Below are 16,031 nucleotides of genomic sequence, written 5' to 3'. Positions count from 1 at the left end.
TGATACTGCCATGAGGTTTTTCGTGCCCTGCCATGATATAGTATGTAGTAAAAATTAGAAACAAAATAAAATGTTGGAACATCAAGGACAAAGTAGATACATTTCATTTGCAAGTAGTATATTGTTGCTTACATATGAGTATAAAATAATATTAAACCATAAAGATTAATTCCATGCAGTGTTTCAGACATCTGCTAGGACTTTAGGCACCCTTCTACAATATTAGGATAGAATCATAGAATCATTTAGCAAAGACCTTTAGGATCATCAAGTCCAACCATCAACTTAACACTGCCAAGTCCAGCACTAAACCATGTCCCTAAGCACCACGTATACACATCTTTTAAATCCTTCCAGGGATAATCACTCAATCATTTCCCTGGGAAGCCTGTTCTAATGATTGATAACTCTTTTGGTAATGAAATTTTTTCCTAATATCAAATCAATCTCCTCTGGTGCAACTTGAGAACATTTTGTTACTTGGGAGAAGAGACCAACATCCACGTCTCTACAACCTCCTTTCAGGTAGCTGTAGAGAGTGCTAAGGTCTCCCATCAGCCTCCTTTTCTCCAGGCTCTGCCACTTTTCCCCCAGTTCCCTCAGCCACTTCACATAGGGCTTGTTCTTTAGACTCTTCATCAGCTTTGTTGCCCTTCTTTGGACATGCTCCAGCACCTCAGTATCCTTCTTGTAGTGAGGGGCCCAAAAGTGAACACAGCACTTGAGGTGCAGCCTCGCCAGTGCCAAGTACAGGGGGACAATCACTTCCCTAGTCCTGCTGGCCACACCATTTCTGGTACAAGCCAGGATGCTGTTGGTCTTCTTGGCCACCTGCGCACACTGCCAGCTCATATTCAGCTGGCTGTTGACTAATACCCCTAGGTCCTTTTCCACCTGGCAGCTTTCCAGCCACTCATCTCCAAGCCTGTAGCATTGCATGGGGTTCTTGTGATCCAAGTGCAAGACGCAGCACTGAGCCTTATTGAACCTCATACAGTTGGCCTCAGCCAATCAATCCAGCCTGTCCAGACCCCTCTGTAGAGCCTTCCTGCCCTCAAGTAGATCAACACTCCCACACAACTTGGTGTTGCCTGCAAACTTACTGAGGGTGCACTCGATCCCCTTGTCCAGATCATTGATAAAGAAATTAAAGAGAACTGGCCCCAATGCCCAGCCCTGACGAAGACCATTTGTGACCATCTGCCAACTGGATTTAACTCCATTCACCACAACTCTTTGGGACTGGCTATCCAGCCAGTTTTTTACCCAGCAAAGAGTATGCCATCAAGCCATGAGCAGCCAGTTTCTCCAGGAAAATGCTGTGGGAAACAGTGTCAAAGGCTTTACTAAATTCCAGGTAGACAACATCCACAGCCTTTCCCTCATCCACTAAGTGGGTCACCTTGTCTTAGAGGAGATCAGGTTAGTCGAACAGAACGTGCTTTTCATAAACCCATGCTGACTGGGCCCAGTCACCTGGTTGTCCTGTACACGGCACATGATGGCACTCAGGATGATCTGCTCCATACCCTTCCCTGGCACTGAGGTCAGACTGACAGGCATGTAGTTCCTCAGATCCTCCTTCCAGCCTTTCTTGTAGGTGGGTGTCACATTTTCTAACCTCCAGTCTACTGGGATCTCCCTGGTTAGCCAGGACTGCTGATAAATGATGGGAAGTGGCTTGGTGAGCACTTCCATCAGCTCCCTCAATACCCTTAGGTGGATCCCATCCAGCCCCATAGGCTTGTGTGTATCTAAATGGTATAGCAGGTTGCTAAGCATTTCCCCTTGGATTATGGGGGCTTCATTCTGCTCTCCATCCCTGTCTTCCAGCTCAGAGGACTGGGTAACCAGAGAACAATTGGTCTTACTGCTAAAGACTGAGGAAAGAAGGCATTAAGTACCTCAGCCTTTTCCTCATCCTTTGTCATTATGTTTCCTCCTGCATCCAACAGAGGATGGAATGTCTCCTCAGCCCTCTTTTTGTTCTTAATGTATTTATGGAAACATTTTTAATTGTCTTTCACAGCATTAGCCAGATCAAGTTCTAGCTGGGCTTTGGCTCTTCTAATTTTCTCCTGGCATAACCTCATGACATCCTAGTAGTCCTCCTGAATTGTCTGCCCCTTCTCCCAAAGATCATAAACTCTCCTTTTTCTCCTGACTTGCAGCCAAAGCTGTCTGTTCAGCCAGGCTGGTCTTCTTCCCCACCAACTCATCTTTTGGAACATGCGGATGGCCAGCTCTTGTGCCTTTAAGATTTTGCCCTGGTTTTGGCTGAGATAGATAGAGTTAATTTTCTTTCTAGTAGCTGGTATAGTGCTGTGTTTTGGATTTAGTTGATAACACGCTGATGTTTTAAGTTATTGCCAAGCAGTCAAGGCCTTTTCAGCTTCTCATACTGGCCTGCCAACAAGAAGGCAGGGGCACCCAGGAAGCTGGGAGGGGACACAGCCAGGACAGCTGACCCAAACTGGCCAAAAGGTTATTCCATACCATATGACATCATGCTCCATATATAATTGGGGGATTGGCCAGTAGGCAGTTTGGCTCAAGAACTAGCTGAGTATTGGCTTCGGTTGGTGAGCAATTGTGCTGTGCATCACTTCTTTTTTCTATATAATGATAATAGCTTTTATTTTCTCTCTTATTAAACAGTCTTTATCTCAACCCACAAGTTTGTTGGTTTTTTTCCGCTTCTCTCCCCATCCCACCAAGGGGAGAATGAATGAAAAGTTGTGTGGTTGTTTTAGCTGCCAGCTGCGTTAAACCATGACAGATTTCCTTCTTGAAGAATGTCCAGCCTTCCTGGACTTCTTTGCCCTTCAGGACTGCCTCCCAAGAGACTTTGTCCACGAGGCTCCTAAATAGGCCAAAGTCTGCCCTCCAGACATCCAAAGTAGCAGTCCTGCTGACCCTCCTCCTGCGTGTCTGAGAATCAAAAACTCTTATCATAACTCAAAACACTATGCCTAAGGTGGCCTCCAACTGTCACATCACCCACAAGTCCTTCTCTGTTCACAAGAAACAGGGCCAGTGGGGTGCATTCCCTAGTTGGGTCACTTGCCATCTGTGTCAGGAAGTTATCTTCTCACCCGGAGTACTGTGTTCAGCTATGAGGTCCGCAGCAAAAGAAAGACATGGACATGTTGGAGCAAGTCTGGAGGAGGGCCAAAAAGATGATCAGAGGGCTGGAGCACCTCCCCTGTGAAGACAGGCCGAGAGAGTTGGGGTTGTTCAGCCTGGAGAAGAGAAGGCTCCAGGGACACCTAATAGCAATCTTACAGTATCTGAAGGGGACCTACAAGAAAGCTGGAGGGGGACTGTTTACAAGGGCATGTAATGATAGGACAAGGCGTAATGGGCTTAAGCTGAAGGAGGGTAGATTTAGATTAGATATTAGGAAGAAATTCTTTCCTGTTAGAGTGGTGCGGCACTGGAACAGGTTGCCCAGAGAAGTTGTGGAGGACCCCTCCCTGGAAGTGTTTAAGGCCAGGTTGGATTGGGCTTTGAGCCACATGTTCTAGTGAAGGGTGTCCCTGCCCATGGCAGAATGGTTGGCACTAGATGATCTTTAAGGACCCTTCCAACCCAGACCGGTCTATGATTCTATGATTCCACAAACTCCAAGAACCTCCTAGACTGTTTCATCTCTGCTGTATTGTATTTCCAGCAGACATCTGGTAAGTTGAAGTCCCCCGTGAAAACATGGCATAGCAATTGTGAGACTTCTCCCAGCTGCTTATAGAATATTTCATCTGCCTCTTCATCCTGGTTGGTTGGTCTGTAGCAGATTCCCACCACAATATCTTCCTTGTTGGCCTTTGATTCTTACCCATAAACACTCAACCCTATCATCACCGTTGTCAAGCTCTAGACAGTCAGAACACCCCCTAACATACAGGCCCCACTGCCTCTCCTTCCTTGCTTATCCCTTCTGAAGAATCTTTAGCCATCCATTGCAGCACTCCAGTTGTGTGAGTCGTCCTACCATGTTTCCATTATGGTAACTATATCATAGTAGTATTGCTCCTGTCACAGCTATCTTGCAGCTGACACAATTTTTATCTGCAAATAAAATTATCCTGATCTAAGTTTAGTATATATGTGCAAAAACAAGATTCTTACTCCACTGAGCTTATGAGAGTGTAGTCTGCACCTGACTCAGTCAGAAGTCTAAAAGCAGGTGTTTCTCAAGTATTTGGTTTCCAGAATTATATCTGGAATTGACACCTCTGAGCATGCAAATGAAAGACAAGTACATGAAAGCATACGTCCCATTAAACACAAACAACAAAGGATTAGAGTTATCCTTTTAGATATTCTCCCTCCTAGTTCTCCTTGTCATTCTGCCATATCTTATCAGACGGCAAGTAAAGAAAATCACTGAAATATGATAGAGAGATGCAGTGGAAAACAGAAGAGCTTACCTTCACAAACTGGAACTTTCCCAGTCCATGTGCCATCAGACCTACAGGCTCTATGCTCTGATCCTCCTGCCAGGAAGAAACCTGGCTGACAAGTGTAAATCAATGTATAACCAAGTGAGGGAAGATCCATTCCTGCAACATTAGCATGAGTTGGTGTTTCTGGTTGTTTACAGCTATGAGCTACAAAGAAAAGATAAAATATCCTTCAGTCAAAATGTTGAAAATATTTCTGAAAAAATAATCTATACCCATTCTGACAACTAATGAAGAAAAAAGCATCAATAATTGTAACATATTAAGATATTTTTAATTCACATGAAAAATTACTACATAGTCTGTAAGTTACTGTCCTGAGCCTCTGAATAAACTCTTGAAAATGGACCTTTCAATTTCAAATCACCAAGAACCAACTTAAATGCACTTTACGACCCAAATTCATTGTCTGCATCTGCAAACACAAACAGCGCACATCTTACCACACTTAAAAGCAATCATGGCTTGTGACTTACATGATTTATGATATCTGTAGCATCAAATAACAGTAAATAAATGGGTCATTTGGAAAACACTACGAAAGGTCAAGGAGAAATTGTAGGTGAGGCAAGTTTTAAATATCAGGCAGAAAAATTAATTACTGTTCCCAGTCTCATGCAAAGTATCTTATATCTTTAACAACCACCAGAATCTGAGAGTCTTGTGTTATCTCAAAAACAGCATACCTCCAAGAGCAGAGCTCACCTTTCAACAGACTGAGCTACTGATTTACTGTTTGCTTAGGGGGAATGCTAGCACTAACTGAAACCCTAATGCTGTTTTCTTCTGTGGGCATGCACTCTGTACACTGAAGTGATTCTATAAGGTCAGATAATATAAAGTGAGACGATTTCCAGAAAAATACAGCTGGCTAGTTGAAAAACTAGAAAAAATAACCATGATGTTATACCTTCAGTAAATTAGCACTATTTACCAAAGTATAAAAGACCTAAGAAATTAAATACTACTTCCTGTACCCAAGTAAGAAGATTTTCTCCATTTCAGATTCAAAAATTTCCAATTACAAACCCTTCCCCCCCGCCCCCCCCCCCCCTTCTTAAAATACCCTGACTCCTTAGTTGGGAAACAGCTCAAACTCTTTACCAGAACTGATTGTAATTATCTGCTCCAGTACAAGGTAGGGTTGTCCAGGGCTTTCCTGCATGTCCTGTTCTCCCCACCTCTTCCCACGTCTTTCACTCTCTTCATTGGAAGGGCTGCACCCTCTTAGATAGAGACTGAGTATTTTCAGCATCTCTCTAGATGAAGAGCTTTCTGTTATTCTCATTATTTTATGGGTTGGGTTTTTTTGTTTGTTTTGGTTTGTGGTGGGTTTTTTTTAATTCTATAGGCTATTGTAGAAAAATTCACTCACAAAACCAAATTTTTAGCAGCTGTAAACTAGTAATGCAAATTTGTATTAACTTTCAGTTAATACAACTATATAAATTAACTTTGTAACAATGTAACTAAATAGCCTAGATTAAAAAAAAAAAAAAGATAGATCAAAAATCTTTTACTTACGTATACATTCAGGCTGGATTCCACTCCATGTAAGATCAGGAAGGCAAGTTCGTGTTGTTGAGCCGTGGAGAAGATGTCCCTTTTTGCACTGAAACTGAACAACATTTCCCACCTATTGAAAAGTAGAAAACACATTAATTTTGTTATGAGGATATATCAGTTGTTGGTGTTTTGTTTTTTGTTTTTTTTTTTTTTTTTTTCCCAAATTTGATAGCAAACTCCTTCCTATAACACAGGTTTGATAAATTGTGATGCTCTTTCTGTAGAAAGTAAATTCATTTCACAGATTATTTTGATATGAAATAGAAATTTGCTTTAAAATCATTAAAATCACTCTTCCCCCCTGCCCTCCAAATGAAGTCCTCCATGGAAGAGAATTGAAACCTTGTGTTCTGTGGTCTCTCTGGTGCATTGCTTTGGGCCTGGAACAGTTGAGGCACTGTGAATTTGGCAACTAAGCTCACTGGGCTTCCTAGCTCTAGACCCAGGAGGAGCCAGTTAGGCAATCTTGCAGCAAACCAGGGAAGTTGCAGAGCTGAAATGGGGACTAGAACCTGCTGGACCTTTGCTGAACTAGACTCCCTTTGTGGAACACTGGACCAATTCACAAATTATAATAAGAAATATTTCATTAGAAAATGCAAGGCCTGGTCAACAACATAGTCTCATGCTTCAGAAACTATGTTTCTATAAGGTTTTAATTTTGCTTTTTGATGATGAGGTAAAAAAGATCGTTCTTTATACCATGCAGATAATAGAAACCTGAACACAAGCATATTACAATTTCCAATAGCAATTCATCTAAGATTAGTTTTTAATTATTATTCTTATTATGGGTGTATGTTGCCTGAAAAGGAAACTAGAATTCTTTAGTCAATAACAGTTTCTGCACAAACATAACATGGAATAACTTGTTCAGCATGTCCAGTCATGGTGACATTGACGAAAATGCAAATAATTCTCAGTTTCCATCAAAAGCAGGGAAATTCGATTACAAGTATATCATTCAGAGAGTAGTTTATTACATGCTGTGAGTGGTTAACTCAAATATTAAGGTGCATAGATCATATCTACTCTTCTGCAGTGACCTGTATTAATGTATTTATCAACTCATGTTTAAACAAGAAATTGAGAACTTTGTCCTGTATGTAACAGTGCATTTATGGTTCTGGATTTGGTTTTTTTTTTATTATTATTATAAATATTTATATTTTATTTATATAAATATACATTTTGTTTAAATGTATAACACTTGGTTCAAATTGATGCTCAAAGGTAAAATGTGGACTTTTTCACAATAGTTTAATCCTCAGAAACAGCATTTCACTGCTACAAGTAGTTATGTGAAACTTTATAGTACTGTTCCATTTCAGCTCAAGCTTCTCATCAGAATAAAATTTAATAATAACCTGTGAACTACGGATAGTAGCTCATCAACACAGTATATGTGATTTAAAATTCATCTCCTTTTTTTTTTTTTTTTTGCTCTTTACTGTGCTCACTGGACTATGTAATTACTTTTAAAAGATTTTGAAGAAAAAACACTAAATCACTTTTATGATTAAGCACAAAGTGGGAAAACACTAAAAGTTGTAGAAGTTGCACCAAATAGAAATAGTACTTTTTGTGTGGTAAAGAGCTTAGTTAAAACAACCACTACCAATATATCACTTCACAATAAGTACTAGTCTTATGAAAGTTTTGTTCTTTTCAGTAATCTGCCTCTGCTGAAGCATTCTCCATTCATGACTATGGAAGGAACACCTGCCCTAATCTTTAGCTATCAAGGAAGACAATACTTTGACTCGAAAACCAGGACCCTTTTACCCTTGCTCACAGCAAAAAAAAAAAAATCCAACCAAAACCAAACTTCAGCTTAACAGTTAAATGTAGTTTCTTAATACACATCTGAATAGGAATTTAATTTTATTTCCACTTTATTATTTCAAAGTTGACTCTATGATCTTCCTGAATATAAAATATTTAAGAAAAAAAATATAATTGTTTTGTCATGTGGAGTAGCTGGACATGATGGAAAACAATGAAGTAAAGAAATTAATTGGCTACTTATACTCAGATATCTAACTCTAAACTGTAACTAAGTTAGAGATTCAAACTGCAATAGTCAACAGCAACTCCAGCAGCTACAACATACAGTAGCTACTGTATGGCTTTAACTGCTTAGTTACACTACCTCACTTATTTTCAATTAATACTTTTTAGAGTTTGACAGTTCTCACAATGTGATTATCTTTCATATATTAGCTCAACACCACTTAAATATGGGCAATACTGAATTAATCAGATAGATAACTTCAATCTTGAAATTTTCACATTCTTTTTAGTAGGATATTATCTGAAACAAACTTGTCATTGTATAGAATCTCTTTAAATGAACAAAAAGTCAATAGATTAAAAAAAAATGAATTCAGTATATTCATTAAAATTCAGTATATTGTAGTTCTTCTCATCAAGAATGGCCTGAACAGAAAGTTCATATTTTGTGTGTTGAAAGGGCTGGAAAATCACGTCCATAAAGTCTTTAGATCTACAGGACTCAATGGGTAACAGTGAAAAAAGGAAGGAGGTGTGTTTTTTCAATTTTCTGTAACTTCTCTCTCTTCTTTAGCTGCCTATTCATGACTTTGGATTAGTTTTTTATGAACTGAGTCTTCTGCTGGACAGATATATTGAAGGAAAACTGTTCACCTGAAGAGCAGAACCAAGAAATGAATAGACATTTTTTCTACATCTGCCTATCTTCACCTCTTCCTACCTTATGGCTTCACTGAGGCTTGGTTGCCTAAACATCAAACCAGTTCTTTAGTACTGGAAATATATCAGTGAGATAAGGAAATGGCTCAAATTGCCAAGTAAGTGGAAAGGTTGAGTTGCTAACATTCCACAATTTAAACAGACAAACAAACTCCACAGCAAACAAACAAACCAAAACATTGCTGCAATACCAACTTTTCTATCCAAAACAGTAACTATTAGTGAAACTGTTTTCCTTATTTCCTCAAAAAAAAAAAAAAAAAAAAAGTCACCTGTATTATCCTTGTTAGAGAAACACAACCTTGACATACATAAGCCCCAAAAGTAGCATCAAAAATACAACAGTTGCTCAAGTGAGAAGACAGTTTTAGAAGTGCTGCCATGCTATTCAAGATAATGAATAAATAAATACAGGAATGAGGCTCCCTGGTCCTTAAAAAAAAAAAAAAAAAAAAAGTAATTTAAAAACTAGTTTTTGGGACATCTATTTTGCAATATTCTTGTGTTAGAGGCACCAGGTGGCGCTACAATACAGCCTTCTATAGTCTTAAAAATTCCCAGTCTTGAGACGTTCTGCTATGTTCAAATATTTTGTTATACAGCTTGAATAGAAGCACTGATGGGGACAGCTGGGGAAACAGCTGAAATATCTTTGCTCACTGTATTCTCTGTTTTTAGGGAAGAACTGCTCTATGTGCAACAGTGGTTGCATCCAATCCTGAAAAAAAAATTTAAAAAAGATTTCCTTGTATACTTCTTGATCATCTCTGTTCCACAGCTGCTTTCTCCATAGTGTCAGTTATAGTTTGGATATGCCCAAAATCAACATCACCAACTTTTCCTTTTTCTAAGAATCAGAGATCATATATTTGCTATTCCCTAAGAGGAAAAATAGCAATCTAAGAAGAAAATGCATAAATATCAACTTGCATCCATTTATAAAGAATAGGAAAGTACTCTATATACATTTTTTTAATAAAATGGTATAATAATGTATAATAATTATAAAAATAATAATAATAAAGTATTACCCTTATTATTTCTTATATTCCTTGTAAGAATAGAAGATATTTCTAACTTTCATGTGTTACTTTACATTCATTTTTTTCTCAGACTTCAGTTTACCAAAGGATATGAAGAAACTCTAACAAGCTTCTCCATCCCCAGAAATTCATGCCAAGGGATTGAGAGGGTAAGGGAATGTCAGTTATTTCTCTTCACTAACTTTTAGCATCATATTTTAAGTGAATGACAACATAAGTCATTAAGTCTTTGCTGTATCTGTAGTTTGGTAGCCCAGGAGTACAATATTGTCACTACTAGTAACAGACTATTCAGTTTTCAAGACCTCTGGACAGAGGTTTGCCAGGCTTCCTTTGTCTGAAAGTGTCTTGAGCTGATGGAGTTTTGGAGTTTTTTTAAACTTGGTTTAGCTGTAACATTAAATTTTCTTGTGATCAGGTGGCTATGACTAATTTTTATGCCTTCCTTTATCTTTGTATGGTACAACCACAGCTTTATATCCACAGTAGTAACAAGATGCTATTATGTGCAGAATGAGCTAGTTACCACTAATGCGATGCAGTAAAGAGAAATACAAGCCTGGCATTTGAATGACAGCAAAGACCTTGAGAAATGGAGACACAGGATACTGTGAAGACTACAGGCGTGAGTACGGTAAGGGATGGATGTGATACAGGCTCGGCACTGGAGACCCCATTGCTGTGAACAACTCACCCACAGTCACTTAAAGAAATGCAGACCTAGACAGAATCAGGTTTCAGGGGTAAAAAAGAACAAGTATCTAACATAGATGAAATGCGCTTTATAGAGTAGATTGAAATATAATGTGGACCTGCAGTGTGCGTGGTGTAAAAGTGTGTTAGAACATTATAGATAATCCCAGGTGAATCAAGAATGACAGAGACAGAAAAAAAAAAAAAGAAAGAAGAAAAAACGGAAGGAAAAAAAAGTCAAAATCACATTCCTGCCAGTGAAGCACTCCAGATTCTGACACTAACATCCCTCACTGACAGCAAGTTGAAGCCACAGACCTCAGGATCCTGAGAAGCAGAAGGAACCAGGAAAATTATTTGAGGTCCGTAAGGCTTAAATTACATTTTCATCGACGGAGTGATGATGCTGACTGTGCTAACGGAGACAGCTATACTGTGGTAGTACAGCACTTCTCTTGGAATTTCATCCTACAATTCAGTTAACACTAAAGCTTTTATAAGCATTACATTCGCAGAAGAAGATTATTTGCAAGGTTGCTCCACATCTGCAGATCAAGTTTCATATGGCATTTCATAAAACAGAACCCAAGAGCTAACACAGGGCTACCACTACTGTTATGTGGCTATATTCCTTTCTAAAGTCAGACTGCCCTTTGGGTCCCTTCAGGCTTTAATGTAAGGGAAAATAGCTGAATTTCTAGAAAAACATATGTTGGAAAAGTATGAGAAGTAATAAATCTTATATATATGACTGATTGATCTGAGCAGTTCTAAACTGTTTCTTCAATTCAGTAGTATCTTGTGCTACAACAGCTTATGGTGAAAGTGCTATAAGCAATTTTCTATGTTACTAGCAATATATCTGAAGAAATATTTCAAAACCACAGTTTCTTTCCAAGGAGCAATTTATTTTCCAGATTACAGATAAAGTCAGTATTCACTAAGTTCTAAAGATATTTTGTCTTCATTGTAGCACACTGTTAAGGTAGATCTGTCAAATCAAAAATACTCAGATGAAAGGTAAACATCCTAGAAGTACATATTCATAACAGTTAAAGCAGGTGATACTACTCTTTTACATGCCATGCCTGATATCCAAGTAGCACTAAACTGATATTTTGATCTTATTTGATTACGCAAGAACCTGATCTGCTTCTGCCTGCTGAATTCAATACTGAACAATAAAATCCATGCAAAATTCTGTTACCTTTCTGTTCCAAAGCTCCTATTTAACAGCTGAAACACCATTCAAATGTGAGGTGCTGATATTTGTGCTTTTGTTAGTGTAGGTTCCAGGAGGTCAGGTTTTGATACGCCTTTCAGTCAAGCCTGGAATTTTGTTGTATGTGCCTGAACTTTCAATGCAATCATTGACATAGGAAAACAGATAATCAAGAGTGGGAGAAACAACAAGAACAAAAAAAACAGTGTTGTGGAAGTTCACAACTTGACATTAGAATTGTGAAAAGCAAGTGAAAGTCCGTAATATAGTTAGGTAAAAGAGGAGGTATTGTCATTTGTTGAAAAGCACTTAAAACTGGACTCCACATATGAAGACTTGAATTCTGCTGTCACGCTACAGCTTATTTTTTTTTAATGAGACAGAGACATAAATTTAAAACTTAACAATTAAGTCACTTAAGTGACCTTCTTAATATTAGTTTAAATGTGAAGTAGTTAAGAGGTGTAAAAAAAACCCCCAACCAAAACAAAAAACTAACCCCCCAAAAAACCAAACAAAAACCACTACCAAAGTCCTAAATGAGAAAAACAAAACAAAACAAAACAAAACAACCAAACCTACCTTGGGTTTGAGTCAGAAAACCATCTCATATATTCAACAGTAACAACTCCTTGTTACGTTTGCCAACTGCAAAACATTTTGCTTAATTTTGCGTAATAAGACCTTTGGTTTATTGTTTAAAATGGTAGAGAATGGATCTATCAAACAAAAGAAAATCAAAGCCATCTCATCTTTAGTATTTTGGTATAATTTAGAATTATTCTTTACCTTTCTGCTATGGATGGAAGCAAAAGTCGTTATTATCCCATTAATAAAAGAAGTTAATTATAGCATAATATAAATTCATTTATAATATGTTTGTGATTTAAATGAGTCAACATTATTTAATACAGAGTAATGTAGTATTTCTTTCCAGGCTCTACAGACAATAACTTGTCTAGAACTAATCATCACTGTTGTTTCGACCCAATAAAGAGCTAAACACAGCTTCATCTGTACAAATGATACTCCTACCCTGTTCTGTATTAACTAAGCAATCATATTTAGAGTAACCAGAAGTTGCAGGCAGACATGTAGTTATTATGTAAACCCAAATTTACTACATGAGTGTGAGGATAAATTGCTGGGTAGGTAAGGAGACTATAGCTCTTACAGTTTAAATCTGCTAGGCACTAACCTTACAACTGTGGGATCAAGGTTGTAAATTCTGCCAGCAGCTACACTTCTTTTAGAAATTATTTATCAGCTGGCATTTTCTCTGGTATTTTGACAGTTCCATGCTAGCTGTGAGGGATGCTTTCAGTCACAACTACAACAACTACACCACAAGTGAGAAAGTCTGCATTAGCTTCTTCAGTGATAGAAGGCTCATTAATATGTCAGAGAAATTGTGACAATAAAATTGTAGAAAATGGCCATTGCAATGATTCATTTCTTACACAGTTGAATAAAGAGTTGCCCTCTAGCATAATACTGTATTATAGCCAAAGGAAGTTAGCCCAAGTACTGCCCCTGCATATTCTATCTCGGCACGAAGCAGCACTCCATTCCCTGGAGAAAACTGAGACAATTATATTACCACTCACATATGAATGTGATCTAGCAAATCTGAAAACCCAGAGATTGCTAAAACAGTCACTATGCAGGAGGAGTACTGCCTAAAGGCCACCAAAATGACTAACCAAAGAAATTTTTGTCCATGAAACTTTGAAAAGTCTTTAGCTACAACCTTTGCTTTTAAAAATTAATTTCATGTTGTAAATCCATTCAAATTTCAATCAGCCCTTTCATGCATTTCTGGTAATGTGCAATTTTTATTTAACTCCTGCTAGCAGACAGGCACCACATATAACCAGGGAGCTGCTAGCTTACTCTTCTGCCTAGTCCCCTTCACATGTATGGAACTATCAGCCCTGATACCAAACACAGATGTAGCAGGATAGTTTAGATTCCTAGTTTGCAGCTGCCTTATCAGATTCCTAGCAAATTATAGGGCACATTTTTGCATTTGTACACCATGGAAAACTTCTCACTCACGTCAGTGTTTTATGTGATTCAGAAAATCAGAAATTCAGAAGCATTTTCAGTTTCACAATTCTGTTTCCAACAGAAGCGTATGCAGACACCATTTGCCACAGCATACCCGTGTAGGAAAGACAGTCATAACCTTCCTGGGCTGCACCAGGCAGACCATTGCCAGCAGGTCGAGGGAGGTTATTCTTCCCCCCTGCTCAGCCCTGGTGAGACACAAGTGGGTGCTGGGTCCAGTGCTGCGGCTAACCAGTGCAAGAGAGACAGGGACATACTTCATTGAGTCCAGTGATGGGTGACAAAGGTCACTAAGGGCCTAGAGCATCCAGCATACAAGCAATAAGAGAGCCGGGATTGTCCAGCCTGCAAAAGAAAAGGCTCAAGGGGAATCTTATCAGTGTGTTTCAAAACTGATTGGGGGCAGGAAAGGTGACAGAGACACTTTTTTTCAATGGTGCCCAGTGACAAGACAAGAGGCAATAGGCACAAACTGAAACATAGGAAATTCTTTTTAAAAATAAGAAAAAGCATTTTCACTGCAAGGGTGATCAATTGGAACAGGTTGGCCAGACAGTCTCCATCCCTGGAAATATTCAAAACCACCTGAACACCGCCCTGATCAACCTGCTTTAGTTGCCCATGCTTTGAGAAGGAGGAGTTGAACTAGAAGCTCTCAGAGGCATCTGCTAATCTGGGACTCTGTGATTTCGTTTGTGGTCACATCATTTCCAAATGTAACAACAGAATTGCTCGCAGGAAAACAAACAAACAGACCACCCCACAAAAACACAGAACTCCACTGTTGTTTAAAGTATGTTATAAATATAGCAGTTTGGCACACAGTATACACACTTTTAAGGAAAAAAAGCCTACTTGATTAACAATAGGAAACATTTATATATTGGTGGGGAGATACTAAAATCCTTCAAGGTGAAACCAAGCAGAATTTGACCACCAGGGTTTCACATGGCACATTGCTAATAGGGACACAAGGTCAACCCAATCCAACAGCTAGAAACAAGGAAACACAGTAACACTCCAACAACCAGATCTTACAAGGCATGAGCAGTTTCTGGACCTCTAGTCAGAAATTTCTAGACTTTGACGTAGTATAAACATATTTTAATACGCAAGTTAATAAAAAATAGTATACTCTACCTGATAGCCAAATGTGTTGTTTTGTGACCCGTGCCTTGGGACTCCTGGATTTTCACATGCTGTGCGAGTAGGTTCTTAAAAAATAAAATACAAAAAATAAAAGACAAAACAAATTTCAGTATTTTAATGAAAAACATGACAGTATCACAAAATTAAACTTGTTCTACAACATGAAAAAAGCCAATGAGAGAAACAAAAACAAAGTGACTTGATTCTTAGAGTATAGGATAATTCAAAATAGCTGAAAACTCCAAAATTGACTTAGCAGGAAAAAGAATAATTAGAATTTCAAGAAGTTTCAATAATATGAGTGTAACCTTACCAATACATCGAGGAGAAGAACCACTCCACGTGCCATCTGCTTGGCAAATCCTGGTGCTGGAGCCAACCAAAATAAAAGGAGGATTGCAGCTGAAAGAGACTTCTGACTGATAGATGAAGCTTTTGCCTTCTCTCTTCCCTTGAGCAGGTACTCCAGGGTCACCACAAAACTTTGCTGTGAGAAAAGACATGACAGAAATTGAAAGTGTAATTTATTAAAATACAAAAAAAACCCACTTAGCTGAACTCACTCAAGCAGTTACTCCAAATTTTATATTTGTTTTATAAACACAGGTCTAATACAGAAACATTCAATTGGAATTCAAAGAGAGACTAGATAGCTAATCTGTAGTCTGCTTCAGTTTGCAGTAGTTTTGCTAGCTGTTCAAAATGCCTACATAGTGGGTGTGGTCAGTAGCTTGAAGTTGACACTCAAGGTTACATAATTTATTTTGTTAAGGCCCAAATATCCACAATTCACCTCTGCCCCAACCCACATCAATCTGTAAATCCTCCTATAGAGAGCAATCAGAGTGTACCAAACTTTCATGTCAATCTCCCGTCCTCTCCTGCTTTCTGCCACCTACCCTGTGCTCCACATTTTTGTATGATTAAAGGATTTGTCAGACAGATTTAGGAACTGTAAATTATTGCTTCCTCATCCTTCACTGAAAGATAAGATCTGGTATGTACAACACTTGAAAGTTAGTACAGTTAACAAAAAAAAAAAAAAAAAGTAAAGAAATTTCAGCAGGAATCTAAAAGTCAAACACTAATAAG

At 38.4% G+C, this 16,031-nt stretch overlaps 1 protein-coding gene across 1 annotated transcript in view; it reads right to left on the bottom strand.

Annotated features, from left to right (window-relative positions):
- The window catches only part of CSMD3 (CUB and Sushi multiple domains 3), a 727,509-nt gene that overhangs the window by 19,282 nt on the left and 692,196 nt on the right, over positions 1–16,031 (bottom strand). Inside the window, exons 61-64 of the mRNA XM_075743489.1 lie at positions 15,253–15,426; positions 14,931–15,004; positions 5,988–6,099; positions 4,431–4,610 (exon numbers count right to left, since the gene is read on the bottom strand). Of these exons, the coding sequence (XP_075599604.1) occupies positions 4,431–4,610; positions 5,988–6,099; positions 14,931–15,004; positions 15,253–15,426 (540 nt within the window). The remainder of the gene's footprint in view (positions 1–4,430; positions 4,611–5,987; positions 6,100–14,930; positions 15,005–15,252; positions 15,427–16,031) is intronic.

This window comes from Balearica regulorum, chromosome 2, assembly GCF_011004875.1.
Source record: "Balearica regulorum gibbericeps isolate bBalReg1 chromosome 2, bBalReg1.pri, whole genome shotgun sequence".
Lineage (NCBI taxonomy): Eukaryota > Metazoa > Chordata > Aves > Gruiformes > Gruidae > Balearica > Balearica regulorum.
The sequence above is the reverse complement of the archived record's forward strand: the minus strand, read 5'-3'. Positions and strand labels throughout refer to the sequence as shown.